General features: G+C 43.8%; 1 protein-coding gene across 1 annotated transcript in view; it reads right to left on the bottom strand.

Annotated features, from left to right (window-relative positions):
• LOC130387047 (protein HIRA) overlaps positions 1-12,089 on the bottom strand; it is a 28,460-nt gene extending 16,371 nt beyond the window's left edge. The window contains exons 1-2 of the mRNA XM_056595985.1: positions 11,827-12,089; positions 11,232-11,294 (exon numbers count right to left, since the gene is read on the bottom strand). Coding sequence (XP_056451960.1) covers positions 11,232-11,294; positions 11,827-11,863 — 100 coding nt within the window. The 5' untranslated portion in view covers positions 11,864-12,089. The remainder of the gene's footprint in view (positions 1-11,231; positions 11,295-11,826) is intronic.
• Between the last annotated feature and the right edge of the window lie 344 nt (positions 12,090-12,433).

The raw sequence follows: 12,433 nt of genomic DNA, 5'->3' as shown, positions 1-12,433 counted from the left end.
TAACAATAGCACAGCTCACGAGACAACCGGCTATGCACCCTTTTTCCTGATGTTTGGTAGGGTTCCTCGTCTTCAAGTTGATGTGCTGTTTCGTACTGTTCTGAATGATCCAGCTGTGGTCAGTTATGAGTAGGGCTGCAACAAACGATTATTTTAATAATCCATTAATCTGTCGATTATTTTTTCGATTAATCGGATAGAAAAAAATAATATTTATTTTTGGAATTGCCGCATCTTTATTCAAAAACTGAACATTACTTCAAATTCACAGTGCAGACTGAAGTGTAAAAACACCAGGTTATTGCTCCAACGTCCCGGAACTATTAAAAGTAATATTAAATAATAAAAAGATTTAAAAAAACATAACTGGGATAACACAAAAAAAAACATACAATGTATGATATACTTTTATATGTATATAAGGGATGTCCATGGTTAACCGGTCAAACCTATTGATACCATTTTCGAGACTCCTTGAAATAGAACTTGTAATATTGCCTTAATTGCTGATAAGATGATGATAGTTCAAGATAGGACATTAAACAGGTCATAATTCTATCTTTACTATCTATTTTATATTACTGGGATAACAAGTTGTCACCAAAATCTCAATCTTTTTTTTTTTTCTGCTGCATTTGAACGCATCAATCATATTACTGAGCCGAACTGAACACATCACATTTGACACTGTTTGTGACCATTGGTTAGTTTTTTTTTTTTTAAGCTAACTAGCTCTATATCCTGCCGATTTTAACATGGATTGCATTACTATTTTTAACTGACGGGACTTTCTACACCGTCCGGTTGTGTGATTACTACCGCTGCTTTGAATGACTGTTGATGCACGCGGTGCCGACTCCGAGCCCGTCTGCACAACGTCTGCAGCTGACAGAGTTTTCAGTTGGACTAGACGGATACTGAGTTGAAGGAGGTTTTTTTAACCCAAAGACAGTGAAGGTACAACACTTTTATGTAGGCCGACAGTCCAGTTTTAAGATATGACCAAAATACAAGCTGTGGTCGCTCACACTAAAGCTCGCTGTGGGCATGCATGAACCGTGAACCAACCTGTCGGCGGCTGGCTGTAAACAGTGCTGCGCCTATGAGTAACTTATTAATCGCGCGACACAACGAATCGATGACCAAATTCGTTGCCAACGCATTTAGTAATCGATTTTTATCGATTTTATTGATTCGTTGTTGCAGCCCTAGTTATGACAAGTATGTGGTGTCTTTCACTAAAGACCTGGAGGAAGCTATGGTAATAGCACAGGAACATGTCACAAAAGAACAGCGCTGGCACACTGAGCTCTACAACAAGAGAGTGAAAGGGCCCGTCATTGATGTGGGTGACCGTATGCTGTTGGCGAACAGAAAAGAAAGAGAAAAGAGAAAGGTCGCAGATCTACTGTCTACACAGTGATGGAAAGAAATTGAGACTCGTACATAGAGGATTCGTGACACTCACTGGCCAGGAGAAAGTTGTCCATCATAATCTGTTAGATCTTGCTGCCTGTGGACATCGCAAGTGTGGTCTCTGACCCAGCCTCGTCTTCATCTGTTGTTCAGACTTTAAACTCAAATGATGACGCTGTGTCAGAAGTGGAAAGTGTTTCCTTGCCTGATGAAGTGAGTGGAGAAATGGACAATGGGACGTCAGTTCATGAGAGAGGGAGAGGTGATTCCTTGTCTGTGGATCCTGGGGGTAGGACCCTAGAGTGGACCACACAGCAACAGTTCACTGGAAACTCACATGCCAATTCCGCTGACACTGAGAGAATGGTTCCGGTCCCGCTTGCCACTCGAAGCAAACCAGAGGAGACGACTGAAAAATCGGATGGAAGACCAGTCCATAGTCTCTGATTCTAGTCCTGTGACTGACACAGACTGACGACACTAGTGACACACAGTGTACCGTCGCTATGGCTTCGACCACACAGTCCGAACCTCCTAGTACACTCACACAGTTCAAGTCTATGTTTGGTCGTCCAGTCAAACCAGTGACCAGATTGATTTGCGAAATGTCAGGACAGAAAGTTATTCATGACATGCGGTCAAATGTTTTTTTTTTTTTTTTTTATATGCACCTGATAACATATAGGTCAGGATATGTATGTTTTGTAGGGATGTTAATCTCTTTCTGTAGGCTAATAGAACACAGAGTGAATGGGCCTTCAGGGCTCCAGACTGCGACCAAATGGTCGCATTTTGCGACCAAAATTTGAGAGTGTGCGACCGTATTTCCCATCTGGTCGCGCATGTTCGACCAGTAAATTTGCACCTTTTCTCTTACACGTTAAACGTGGAAGGGGCGCGTCAATGAATCTGAAATCATTAGCAGGCCAATGAGTGTAACAAGGATAGGGAATGACGCTAACGTGTCGAGGGGGAGGGTCCTAGAGATTATCGAGCGTGCGTAAACGTCTGTGCGAAGGAGAAAGATTTCACAACCTGCTATGTGCGTTTGCAATGAGCAAGCAAACTATTGACTTGTTCTTCCGATATTCGGCTAGTGTGCCAGTGCAAGTCAGTCCTGCACGGGTCTTATTTTACAAACCCCGCACCCGCCCATACCCGCAATACTTAGCCCGACCAGAATAGCTATAAATTGATATTGACACCCGACCCGCACCCGATGGAAAATTAGAAACATTAGATGGGAATTACACTATCTGGTGTTTGGCTTGGTGCTTTAGATTGTTGTGCAAAAAAAGCACATCATCCACTGTTTTTGGTTGACTCCTCCGCTCCTGATTAACATATCCAGCACCGTTGAAGTCTCGCTCGCAATCGCAAAACCCGCGCCCGACCCGCGCTGTTCAGGCGTCCGACCAGACTTGTTTCATTCAAATTGTGCGGGTCACCCGAACCAGTGCAGGACACTGCTTCAGGTGCCATAAAAGGCTTTTCACACGGGAGGCGTTTGTCAGGCCTGATAATACATTCTCAATGGAGAGGCGAGCGGGCAGAGAGGAGGCTCAGCGTCCTGACAAGCGGGCGCACTCCCGTGAAACTGTCGCTTCAGTACTTGTCGAACGCATGCATGCGCAAACCTGGAAACCGTTGGGATAGATGAGAATCACAATAAAATGTGACCCTGAATTTGAAGCAGCCGGGAGGCTCGGAGGCTGGACTCAGAGGTCGGAACTGCAGTCATGTGATTGGCTGAAATCGAGGGAGGCATCTGCTTGGCTACAGAGAGTTCCTTGTTGAAAAAAATGCATTTGTGATTCCAGCCACGTCAGGAGAGTCTCAAAAATCCACATATAAATACAGACCAGTTCACACACAAATGCAAACAAGTTCACTAATGAAAAGCGTCTTGTAAATTCAAGTTTAACAGTTTGTATATAAATGTAACAACATCCAAATACATTTTGATGAAAATTGCAAATATTTTTTTAATTCATATATTTATGGATTTATATTACATTTATTTAAAACAAGGTAGATTTGTGTGTGGATCCGAAATGTGTTTGTGAAACCTATTTTTGTGTATAGATAAATTTTACATTTATACATACCGATATCCATTTGTGTGTGCATTGAAATGTATTTTTGAGGAGATTAATTTATACATAAATCACAAAATACATTTGTGAATCCTTCTCCGTGCATTCATTATTAATGAGACTGTTCTGACTCCATAGTAATACAGGGAAAATTAGTAGAAATGTGAATATTTGGTTGGCATGTTGATTAACGGTGTGTGCCCCTAAGACTTCTGGTTGCGCCCCTAAAATTTTCAGTTAGGGGCCACAGTGCTCCTTGTGAAAAAAATAAGTCTGGAGCCCTGGGGTCTCATTTATAAAACTGTGCGTGGGATCGTTACTAATAGTGTACGTACGCCCAAAAGCCAAGTTTTGCGTGCGCCAAAAAATATTCAGACTTATAAAACCCTGCGTACGCACACCGTACGCAATCTTTGCTTTCTAAATCACAGAGTGCCTACAAGTGTGCGCAGCTGAATCAGCTTCACGTTCCGCCCTGTACACGCCCCTTTTTCACCATTAATGGTCAATTGCAAATGACCTCATGAATGCGATCTGCATATAAAACAGACTCAGATGCAAGTATTATGTCTTGTCGGAAACAATGGCAGAAGGACTGAGAAAAGCAAAAAAGCGAAATTTCACAGAGGTTAAAGTGGAGACACTTGTGGGTGAGGTGGAGGCCCGAAAAGTAGTTTTGTTCGGCGGTCACGGGATTGGGATCACCAACCACAAAAAGAAGAGTGAGTGGCAACATGTTGCTGCAGCATTGAACTCTGTCAGTAGCACGGAGCGCACAGTCCCAGAATTAAAAAAGAAGTGGTCTGACATAGGGCTGTGCAATTAATCGAATTTCGATCGCGATATCGATTTTGGGGTCAAACGATCTCCAAACTCGTATAATCGAGTTGAAACGATTAATTTGACATTTTCCGTTTTACAGTAGGCCTAGAGAGTTTATGAAAGTTTATGAAAGAGACGCGCATGCAAAAGCATTCAACGCGGCGAGAGGGAGTACAATCTAACAGGCGTGCTGCATCAGGAAGTATGCCGTTGGCAGGAGGCGGGACATGCCAGTGAACCGCCAATCAGCAGCATCGACTGTTGACAGACATGTTGGAGTAGACCTACCGTGTGGAATATTAAAGTTTCAGTAACGTTACAGTTTGATGAACGATAACAAGCTCCTATAGCAGACTTTAACTAAGAGTTCTTTAAGGCAGAACTGCCAAGTACATCTTGTATATGTATTTCTGTTTAACAACAATATGATTTTTATTAGCCATGTGTTTGTTATGGCTTTGTGACTTTTAACTTTGCTATGGAGAAATGATGGGACCGTTGTTCTCTAGACATTAAATAGGGTATGTATTATTTCAGTCGAGTCATTCGTCAGTGCATTTGGCTGAATATATTGTATTCATGAAATGTTTTATAAAAATCAAATGTTAGATTCAGAATGTTGTGGCAGACAGTACACTTACACAGGAAAAAGGTTTTATTTTGGATACTTACAGGTGTTTCGATGTCATAATTGATTGTGTCAATAAATGCATGTTTTCAAACTCAAAAATAATCATTTGAATAATCGTGATATCAATATTGACCAAAATAATCGTGATTATGATTTTTCCCATAATCGAGCAGCCCTAGTCTGACATAAAGGTACATATTTTTATGTACCAATAAATCGTTATGGTCCCTAAAGACCCCCCCCCCCCCCCCCCCCGAAACCTGCCATTTGCATGGTCCGCCAGAAGTGCCATATGGTGCAGCATTACCACGGCGCTCACCTCTGTATTTATAGGGTTACGGTAATAAGACCGAGAACACCTTGGATAATCAGTTTGTAATCACCCACGTAAAATGTTCTTGAACATAACCCCTTTTTAATGCATCAAGAGTAACGGACAACGATTGTGATGAGTGTGGCTTGGTTTTCCACACTTGAGATTTAATTGACATTTGATTATGTGTTTACAGTGTCACATAAAAATATTATGTTATTGAGACATGTTGGACAGATGCTTTATTCCATGCAGTCGCTCCGTCAGTGGACAGTAGCCTGTGGCGTGACGGGATTAATTATAGAGAATTTCTTTTTATTTATATTCTAAGGAGATGTTCTTGGAGTTATAAATGAGAAATAACGCAGTTGACTTAAATTATTCTGAATACATAGATTTAACGCATGATACGGGTTGAAATTAAATTTATGAAGGGCGATGATAAAACATAATCGTTCTTCTCACTCTACAATTTTTCTGTCTGACTTCAGTTCACCACTACACCATCTGTGTCGCCAATTCTCCTTTTCCTCCAAACCATGCGTACGCATGGGTCAGAGTTGGCTTAGGGCTGCGCAGATTCTCCCGTCAAGTTGATTTTTTATAGATCACAACCTTGCCGTGGAAAGTCACGTACGCCAATTTCAGCCCTGTTTTGTGCGTACGCAACGGTTATAAATGAGACCCCTGGTCTTGTGGGGCGTATCCCAGGCATCCCACCGCCAGTAGTTGGTTGGAGACATACGTTTCTTTTTCTTCATCTGCTTCATCCTTATGGGATACTTTTGAGGTTGGCTATCCTGTCATTGGGTGACCCTATATTGAGTTTTGGGATGTAGTGTACTTGTGTGCCTAAGTTTGTGCTGTGCAGTTGCTGCTTATATATGGCAAAATTCAGGGAGGCGGGTGTAACGGAGTTAGAAATAGTTTTGACATGTGCCAGTTTCGCCAGAGTTAAAGGAGCATTTCACCGGTGCAGACATGAATATGTATTGAAATTGGGTCCTATATGTAGTCGAATAATAAAATAAAATTCTAATTTGGTGCCGTCTTGACCGAGAAAAGGCAGAAAGTGACTTTTTGGCGCTTGTGGATTGAAGACAACAACTCCCACCATGCACAGCTTCGCTGGCGGCCACTCCCGCTGATCATCTCCGCCTATCGGACACCTCCTTGTTCCATCTACTAATGGAACAAATCAGCGTGGAGCTTGAACCGACGTCACTAGAGTAGTGACGCTTGCACAGAAGCATACGGCCGACATCTTTCCTTATTCTGGGTGGAAATAGTAACAGTTATGTAAACATTTTTAGCGAGAAATGTGCATTTTAATTTCATAATGTTCGCTCGTTGAATTTGAAGGATGTTTGGTTTGATAGTTATGACGAAGAGGGAACGCTCCATTCACTTGCATGGACAGCGTCTCTGGTTGCTAAGCAACCTCAACGTCTTGGCGGACTATATTATTATTATTTATATCCGAGATTATTTAATCTAACCCGATCTAAACTCTATCATGCACCCAAACATGGCGGCGTTTGGGTTTCCTACCTCGGACTCCTAATGGATCTCCCCAGTCTCTCCAGAAAATAAGGGAATGATGCTAGACCATTCAAAAGTATGCGGGGGGTTCTAAAAATACAAAGCTTATGTGAAATGGGTGAAGTTTCCCTTTAAGCAGCCCAACGCCTGATTTCCACCGGGAACGGCTGCGCCGCTGCTGATCACTGCCACTCTAATCAATGAAACCATTTCCACCAGGCGCGCTGCGGAACGTCTCAGCAGCGTCCCAGGAGCGGCGCGCCGCTCCGCAGCGCTATCATTCCATAGCACTTCTATTTCTGACGCAAGCCGTTGCTGAACCGCGTAAATTTCAACAGAGCAGATCGAGCCGGGCAGGAAGTGAAAAAGTAAAAGCAATAGAGCATCCGGTCAATTTTCAAAATAAAACACAATACTCAGCTCATGTAGCCTATCACAACTTCACATCAACATTACGTCATGACCGGTGGAACCAGGTCAGCAGTCAATCAATCAAAGGGTCTCAGATGGTCGGCAACATGGACGACGAGAGACTGATTGTTGAATTGGAGCAACATAAAATAATTTATGAAATAAATCATCCTTTTATAAGGCCAATGTCAGAAAGGACAAAGCCTGTCATTTAATTGCAGTAGTTTTGGGAGTGGAAGGTGAGTACATTAGGTTTAGGATAATCGCGTGATCTTGCGTGAATACGGCTGGCTCGCAAGGCAGCACTACGCTGCCGTTACGCGCCTGGTGGAAATGGACTCAGGGCAGAGTTCGCAGCCGTTCCGCGGCGCGTACGTCCCCGCTGGAAATCTGGCATTAGATTGTATTATTTCTAATGGAGCCTCTTGTGGACTTGTGGTGTACTACAGGTCTGGTGTCTTTTGTCTGTTGCGTGTTGCAACAGACATTTCTCTTTAGAGCAGTGTTCACATGAGACAGAGGTATGTGCATAGTAACAGTTCTCCCTGCATTGTATTTTGTTTAAAGGTCCCATGACATGCTATTTTATGTATTCTTTAATATAGGTATTAGTGGGCAACTAACACAGTATTCAAAGACGTTCCCTAAATTCAGCCGTGGTGCAGAGTTACAGCCACTCCGAGCCAGTCGCACATTGAGCTTCCCCCAAATGCGCTGTTTCGGTGGGCGTGTCAAGGAGGAGGGTGGGGGTGTGGCCCTGAGCAGCTTGCAGCCACCATGCGCTCTGTTTACAGTGGATGTATCGCAATGGCGAGGCGCACACCCTTTAGCCGTGTTCTGTAAATATTTTAGAACACACGGGAGTCGTGGAGCTCTATATCTAATAATAATAATACATTTTATTTATAATGCACTTTATATTCAAGAATCTCAAAGTGCTTAAAAAAAAAGTGCTTATCTAAATATTATCATATAGCCTACACAGATATCTATATCATATAATATGTATTATCACAGCCAAAAGCTGTGTGAGCCGATATTATGAATCTCAAACGACCGCGTTGGGTTCTCCGATGTTCCTGGTTCCTCCTTAAAGGTCCCATGACATGAAAATCTCACTTTGGGAGGTTTTCTAACATAAATATGAGTTCCCCTAGCCTGCCTATGGTCCCCCAGTGGCTAAAACTTGCGTTTGGTGTAAAACTAGCACTAGCAGTTCTGCTCGCCTTCGAAAAAACGGAGGCTCAAGCGCGCTGATTTGGAATGTCTGTGCTCATGACGTCATCAGGAATCTCAGCTCCTCCCCTTACTCTGCCTGGCCCGCCCAGAGACGTTGGCCCGCAAATGAGACTCGACCGTGCGAGCGCCACATGTGTGTGTGTGTGTGAATGCACACACTGTAACGCAAGTGTTTCTTGTCGGTTCTTTGACGTGTCTTGTATTTCCACAACGAGACTGTCGTGGGGGTTATCTGAGCCATGGTTGAGAAGGAATTGGGGATAAGGAACTTTAGTTTGACTCGCTGAAGTACATGAACTGCGACATGCCGCCGGTTGCCGCGAGGCACCATCGCCCGGCAGCGGGCAGCCGGCAGCGCGCGGTTCAGTCGACTTCAGGTTGATGTGAAAGTGGAAGAACCAGAGACGTCGCAGAACCCGACAGTCGTTTGTGATTCATAATATCGTCTGGAGGCGCACACGATATGTTATATGATGTAGATATCTATGTATTATATGATATTATTTAGATATAGAGCTCCAGGACTGTAACGCAAGTGTTCTACACTTCCTTGTTATTCGGATAACCGTTCTGCTGTTGGTGTGATGGCGCATAACACAAATGAATGAATTGGGGGGAAGGAACTTTGGCTTTGACTCCCTCAAGAACATGAACCACGACATGGAGGAGAAAGGGATTGTTGGCGGCGAATGTCTCCCGCTTGAGCCCCGCTGAGGGACCACCGCCGGAGGCGGAGGTGCATAAGCGCTGCCCGGCAAAGATTCCCTTTCTCCTCCTTGTCGTGGTTCATGGTCTTGAGGGAGTCAAAGCCAAAGTTCCTTCCCCCCAATTCATTCTCAACCTTGGCTGAGATAACCCCCAATACGAGTCTCGTTGTAGAAATGCCAGAGACGAGAGTCCGACGTGTATGCGCCATCACACCAACAGCAGAACGGTTATCCAAATAACAAGGAAGTGTACAATACTTGCATTACAGTCCTGGAGCTCTATATCTAAATAATATCATATAATACATAGATATCTATATCATATAACATATTGTGTGCGCCTCCAGACGATATTATGAATCACAAACGACTTTGTCGGGTTCTGCGACGTCTCTGGTTCTTCCACTTTCACATCAACCTGAAGTCGACTGAACCGCGCGCTGCCTGCTGCCGGCTGCCCGCTGCCGGGCGATGGTGCCTCGCGGCAACCGGCGGCATGTCGCAGTTCATGTACTTCAGCGAGTCAAACCAAAGTTCCTTTCCCCCAATTCCTTCTCAACCATGGCTCAGATAACCCCCATGACAGTCTCGTTGTGGAAATACAAGACACGTCAAAGAACCGACAAGAAACACTTGCGTTACAGTGTGTGCATTCACACACACACACACATGTGGCGCTCGCACGGTCGAGTCTCATTTGCGGGCCAACGTCTCTGGGCGGGCCAGGCAGAGTAAGGGGAGGAGCTGAGATTCCTGATGACGTCATGAGCACAGACATTCCAAATCAGCGCGCTTGAGCCTCCGTTTTTTCGAAGGCGAGCAGAACTGCTAGTGCTAGTTTTACACCAAACGCAAGTTTTAGCCACTGGGGGACCATAGGCAGGCTAGGGGAACTCATATTTATGTTAGAAAACCTCCCAAAGTGAGATTTTCATGTCATGGGACCTTTAAGGAGAAAGAGATCATTTAGTGTGGCAACCCGGCCATTGCCAATTAAGAAAATGAAGAGCACCTGAGGAACCGGTGGAGAAGGAGCTTAAATAGCCTGCTTCTCCACTCATTCGGGGCTCTCTCAGCCATGTGCCTTGTGCCGGGAGGGAGCCGAGTTGGAGACAGCCGAGTTGGAGAGACGCGGTAGGGGGAGAACACACCCACCCGTACCAACGCCAATACGCTTCCCCCCAGGACTGAGTGGGAGAAAACAGGAGCGATGAGACGCCGTCCACGCAGCCGGACCAGACCCGGAGGCGGCCCATTTTTACCCCATGAGGAAGAACTATTATTGACTTTTGTTTTACCTTTGTTCCCATGTGAGGCACACAAATAAAAATCGCAACCCTTGTTTGAGCGTCTCCTTTAGAAAACTCAGCCGCCGACGATCGGGGTTGCCACATTAGGTGGTATATTTTAATGCAGTGTTCGTATTATTTGTTTTAGCATGCAACGTGATGATTTTGGACTAATTTTATTAGCTAATGAAACGTTTATTATTATTTTCATCAGACCATGTGCATGCTAACTAGCTTAAAAGTTCGTTATGCTATCACAGTAATGTTACTACATTGGAAGGTAAATGCATTTTGTTTTGTTTTCATACATGCAGAGCCTGTAAAGATCAACACCACCACGCTTTATGAAGACAAACTGTCTGTTGTATTCTGTTCCCAGGTAAGTGTAATATATAAATAACAATTTTGTATTTCGCTTTATATTAATGCTGTTTATTATTTTATATGATTGCTGTATGTATGTTTTGTAATGTTTAAGAAATAATTGTTCTTTAGGTAAAAAAATATTATTTTGATATAATAAGAGAGAGCAGTGTTGCCATGAGACAGAGAGCTCGTAAAGATCAACACCACCACGCTTTATGAAGACATTTTGTCGGTTGTCTTCCGTTTCCAGGCCTTCTTTAAAAATAAAGAAGAAAAAAAGCACGTCGTTGTCCAGCAGTTCTTCACTGAATGACCACCGTTACACATACTTACGACTCAAATCCGCATGTATAAAAGTAAACGCACAAGACGTGTGTGTGCGAGTGTTCGTGTGCGTACCTTGTCCACCGGTCGCAAACTTTGTTCCATCCGGATGTATGTCGACGGAAAATATTGGTTTTCCTTCACAACACAAAGCACAACTTTTATTACCAGAAAATATTATAATGCGAGATAAGTATGATCAATATAATTGTAAAGTTAGGTGCATGGTGCAGTCTGTCAGGCTGCTCACTTTAAGGCTGTGAAGTCTTTAACCCTAACCCTAACGTAACCAATAGTCACAACAAGTACTGATCTGAATTACGTCGCAAATAGTTTAAATATATCGTCTATACAGCTGATTCAATACATGCATGCATTGAAAGTAAATTGCGGGATCAAAATATATGAATTAGCTGAAGGGCTCCATAATAAAAGGGTCATTCAGCAGGCAACTTCACGCCAGAGGAACAGAGAAGAGCCAAGGCCAGCTGTACAGACCATGCTATCGGTCCACAAATTAACATACATTGCATGGGAATTTCAAGCTTAAAACTTAACATTTTCTACCCTATGAATAAAAAACACAAAATTAATGTTAGTGTAAAGCAGGCGACCGTCAGGTGGCCGTCAACAAAAGCCCAACTTGTGAACAAGGGATTCAAACCCTCACCGTTGTGGCTGACCCAGCTCGGCTTCAGAAGCTTCATCTTGTAGATCCCTTTAATCTTCTTTGTTTGGAGAATGTTTACTAACTAGATATTATTATACAGCCCCCTCCTTTTGTCTCAAACTCCAGCCGTTACTTGTCTTTCTTCATTCAGCATCTCTGCAGCCCGGACCACAGACGCAGTGACACACAGGAAGTGACACACGGGAAGTGTACATTTGGCTTTTGCCGCTAGGAAACCGTCCACATGTCGGAAACGGCTCGGCTCAGCCTGACTGGTTAGTTCCGCGGTTGATTAAAAAATATTATACAACGGGGGGCCTAAATCCAGCGATCTGATGGGTTCCCAACTGTTGTATAATGAGCGTATACATAACTGCTATGACGCACGATCATTTTGTTAAAGTTTGCATATCACTCCGCGCCTGGAAGTAGAAACAGTTACAAAGTAAAACATATGTTGGATGATGGAGGGGGTGTAAATGTTGTTACTCCGGGAGTGAGCAAGGCGATGGAGAGACTAACGAAAGCTTAGGCACACGGCGAGTGAACTGCTCCATTGGATAAATTGCCGGCGAACCGTTCTATCGGAGCCTTCTCTCGGAGGGAC

The sequence above is a fragment of the Gadus chalcogrammus genome, chromosome 8 (assembly GCF_026213295.1).
Source record: "Gadus chalcogrammus isolate NIFS_2021 chromosome 8, NIFS_Gcha_1.0, whole genome shotgun sequence".
Lineage (NCBI taxonomy): Eukaryota > Metazoa > Chordata > Actinopteri > Gadiformes > Gadidae > Gadus > Gadus chalcogrammus.
The sequence above is the reverse complement of the archived record's forward strand: the minus strand, read 5'-3'. Positions and strand labels throughout refer to the sequence as shown.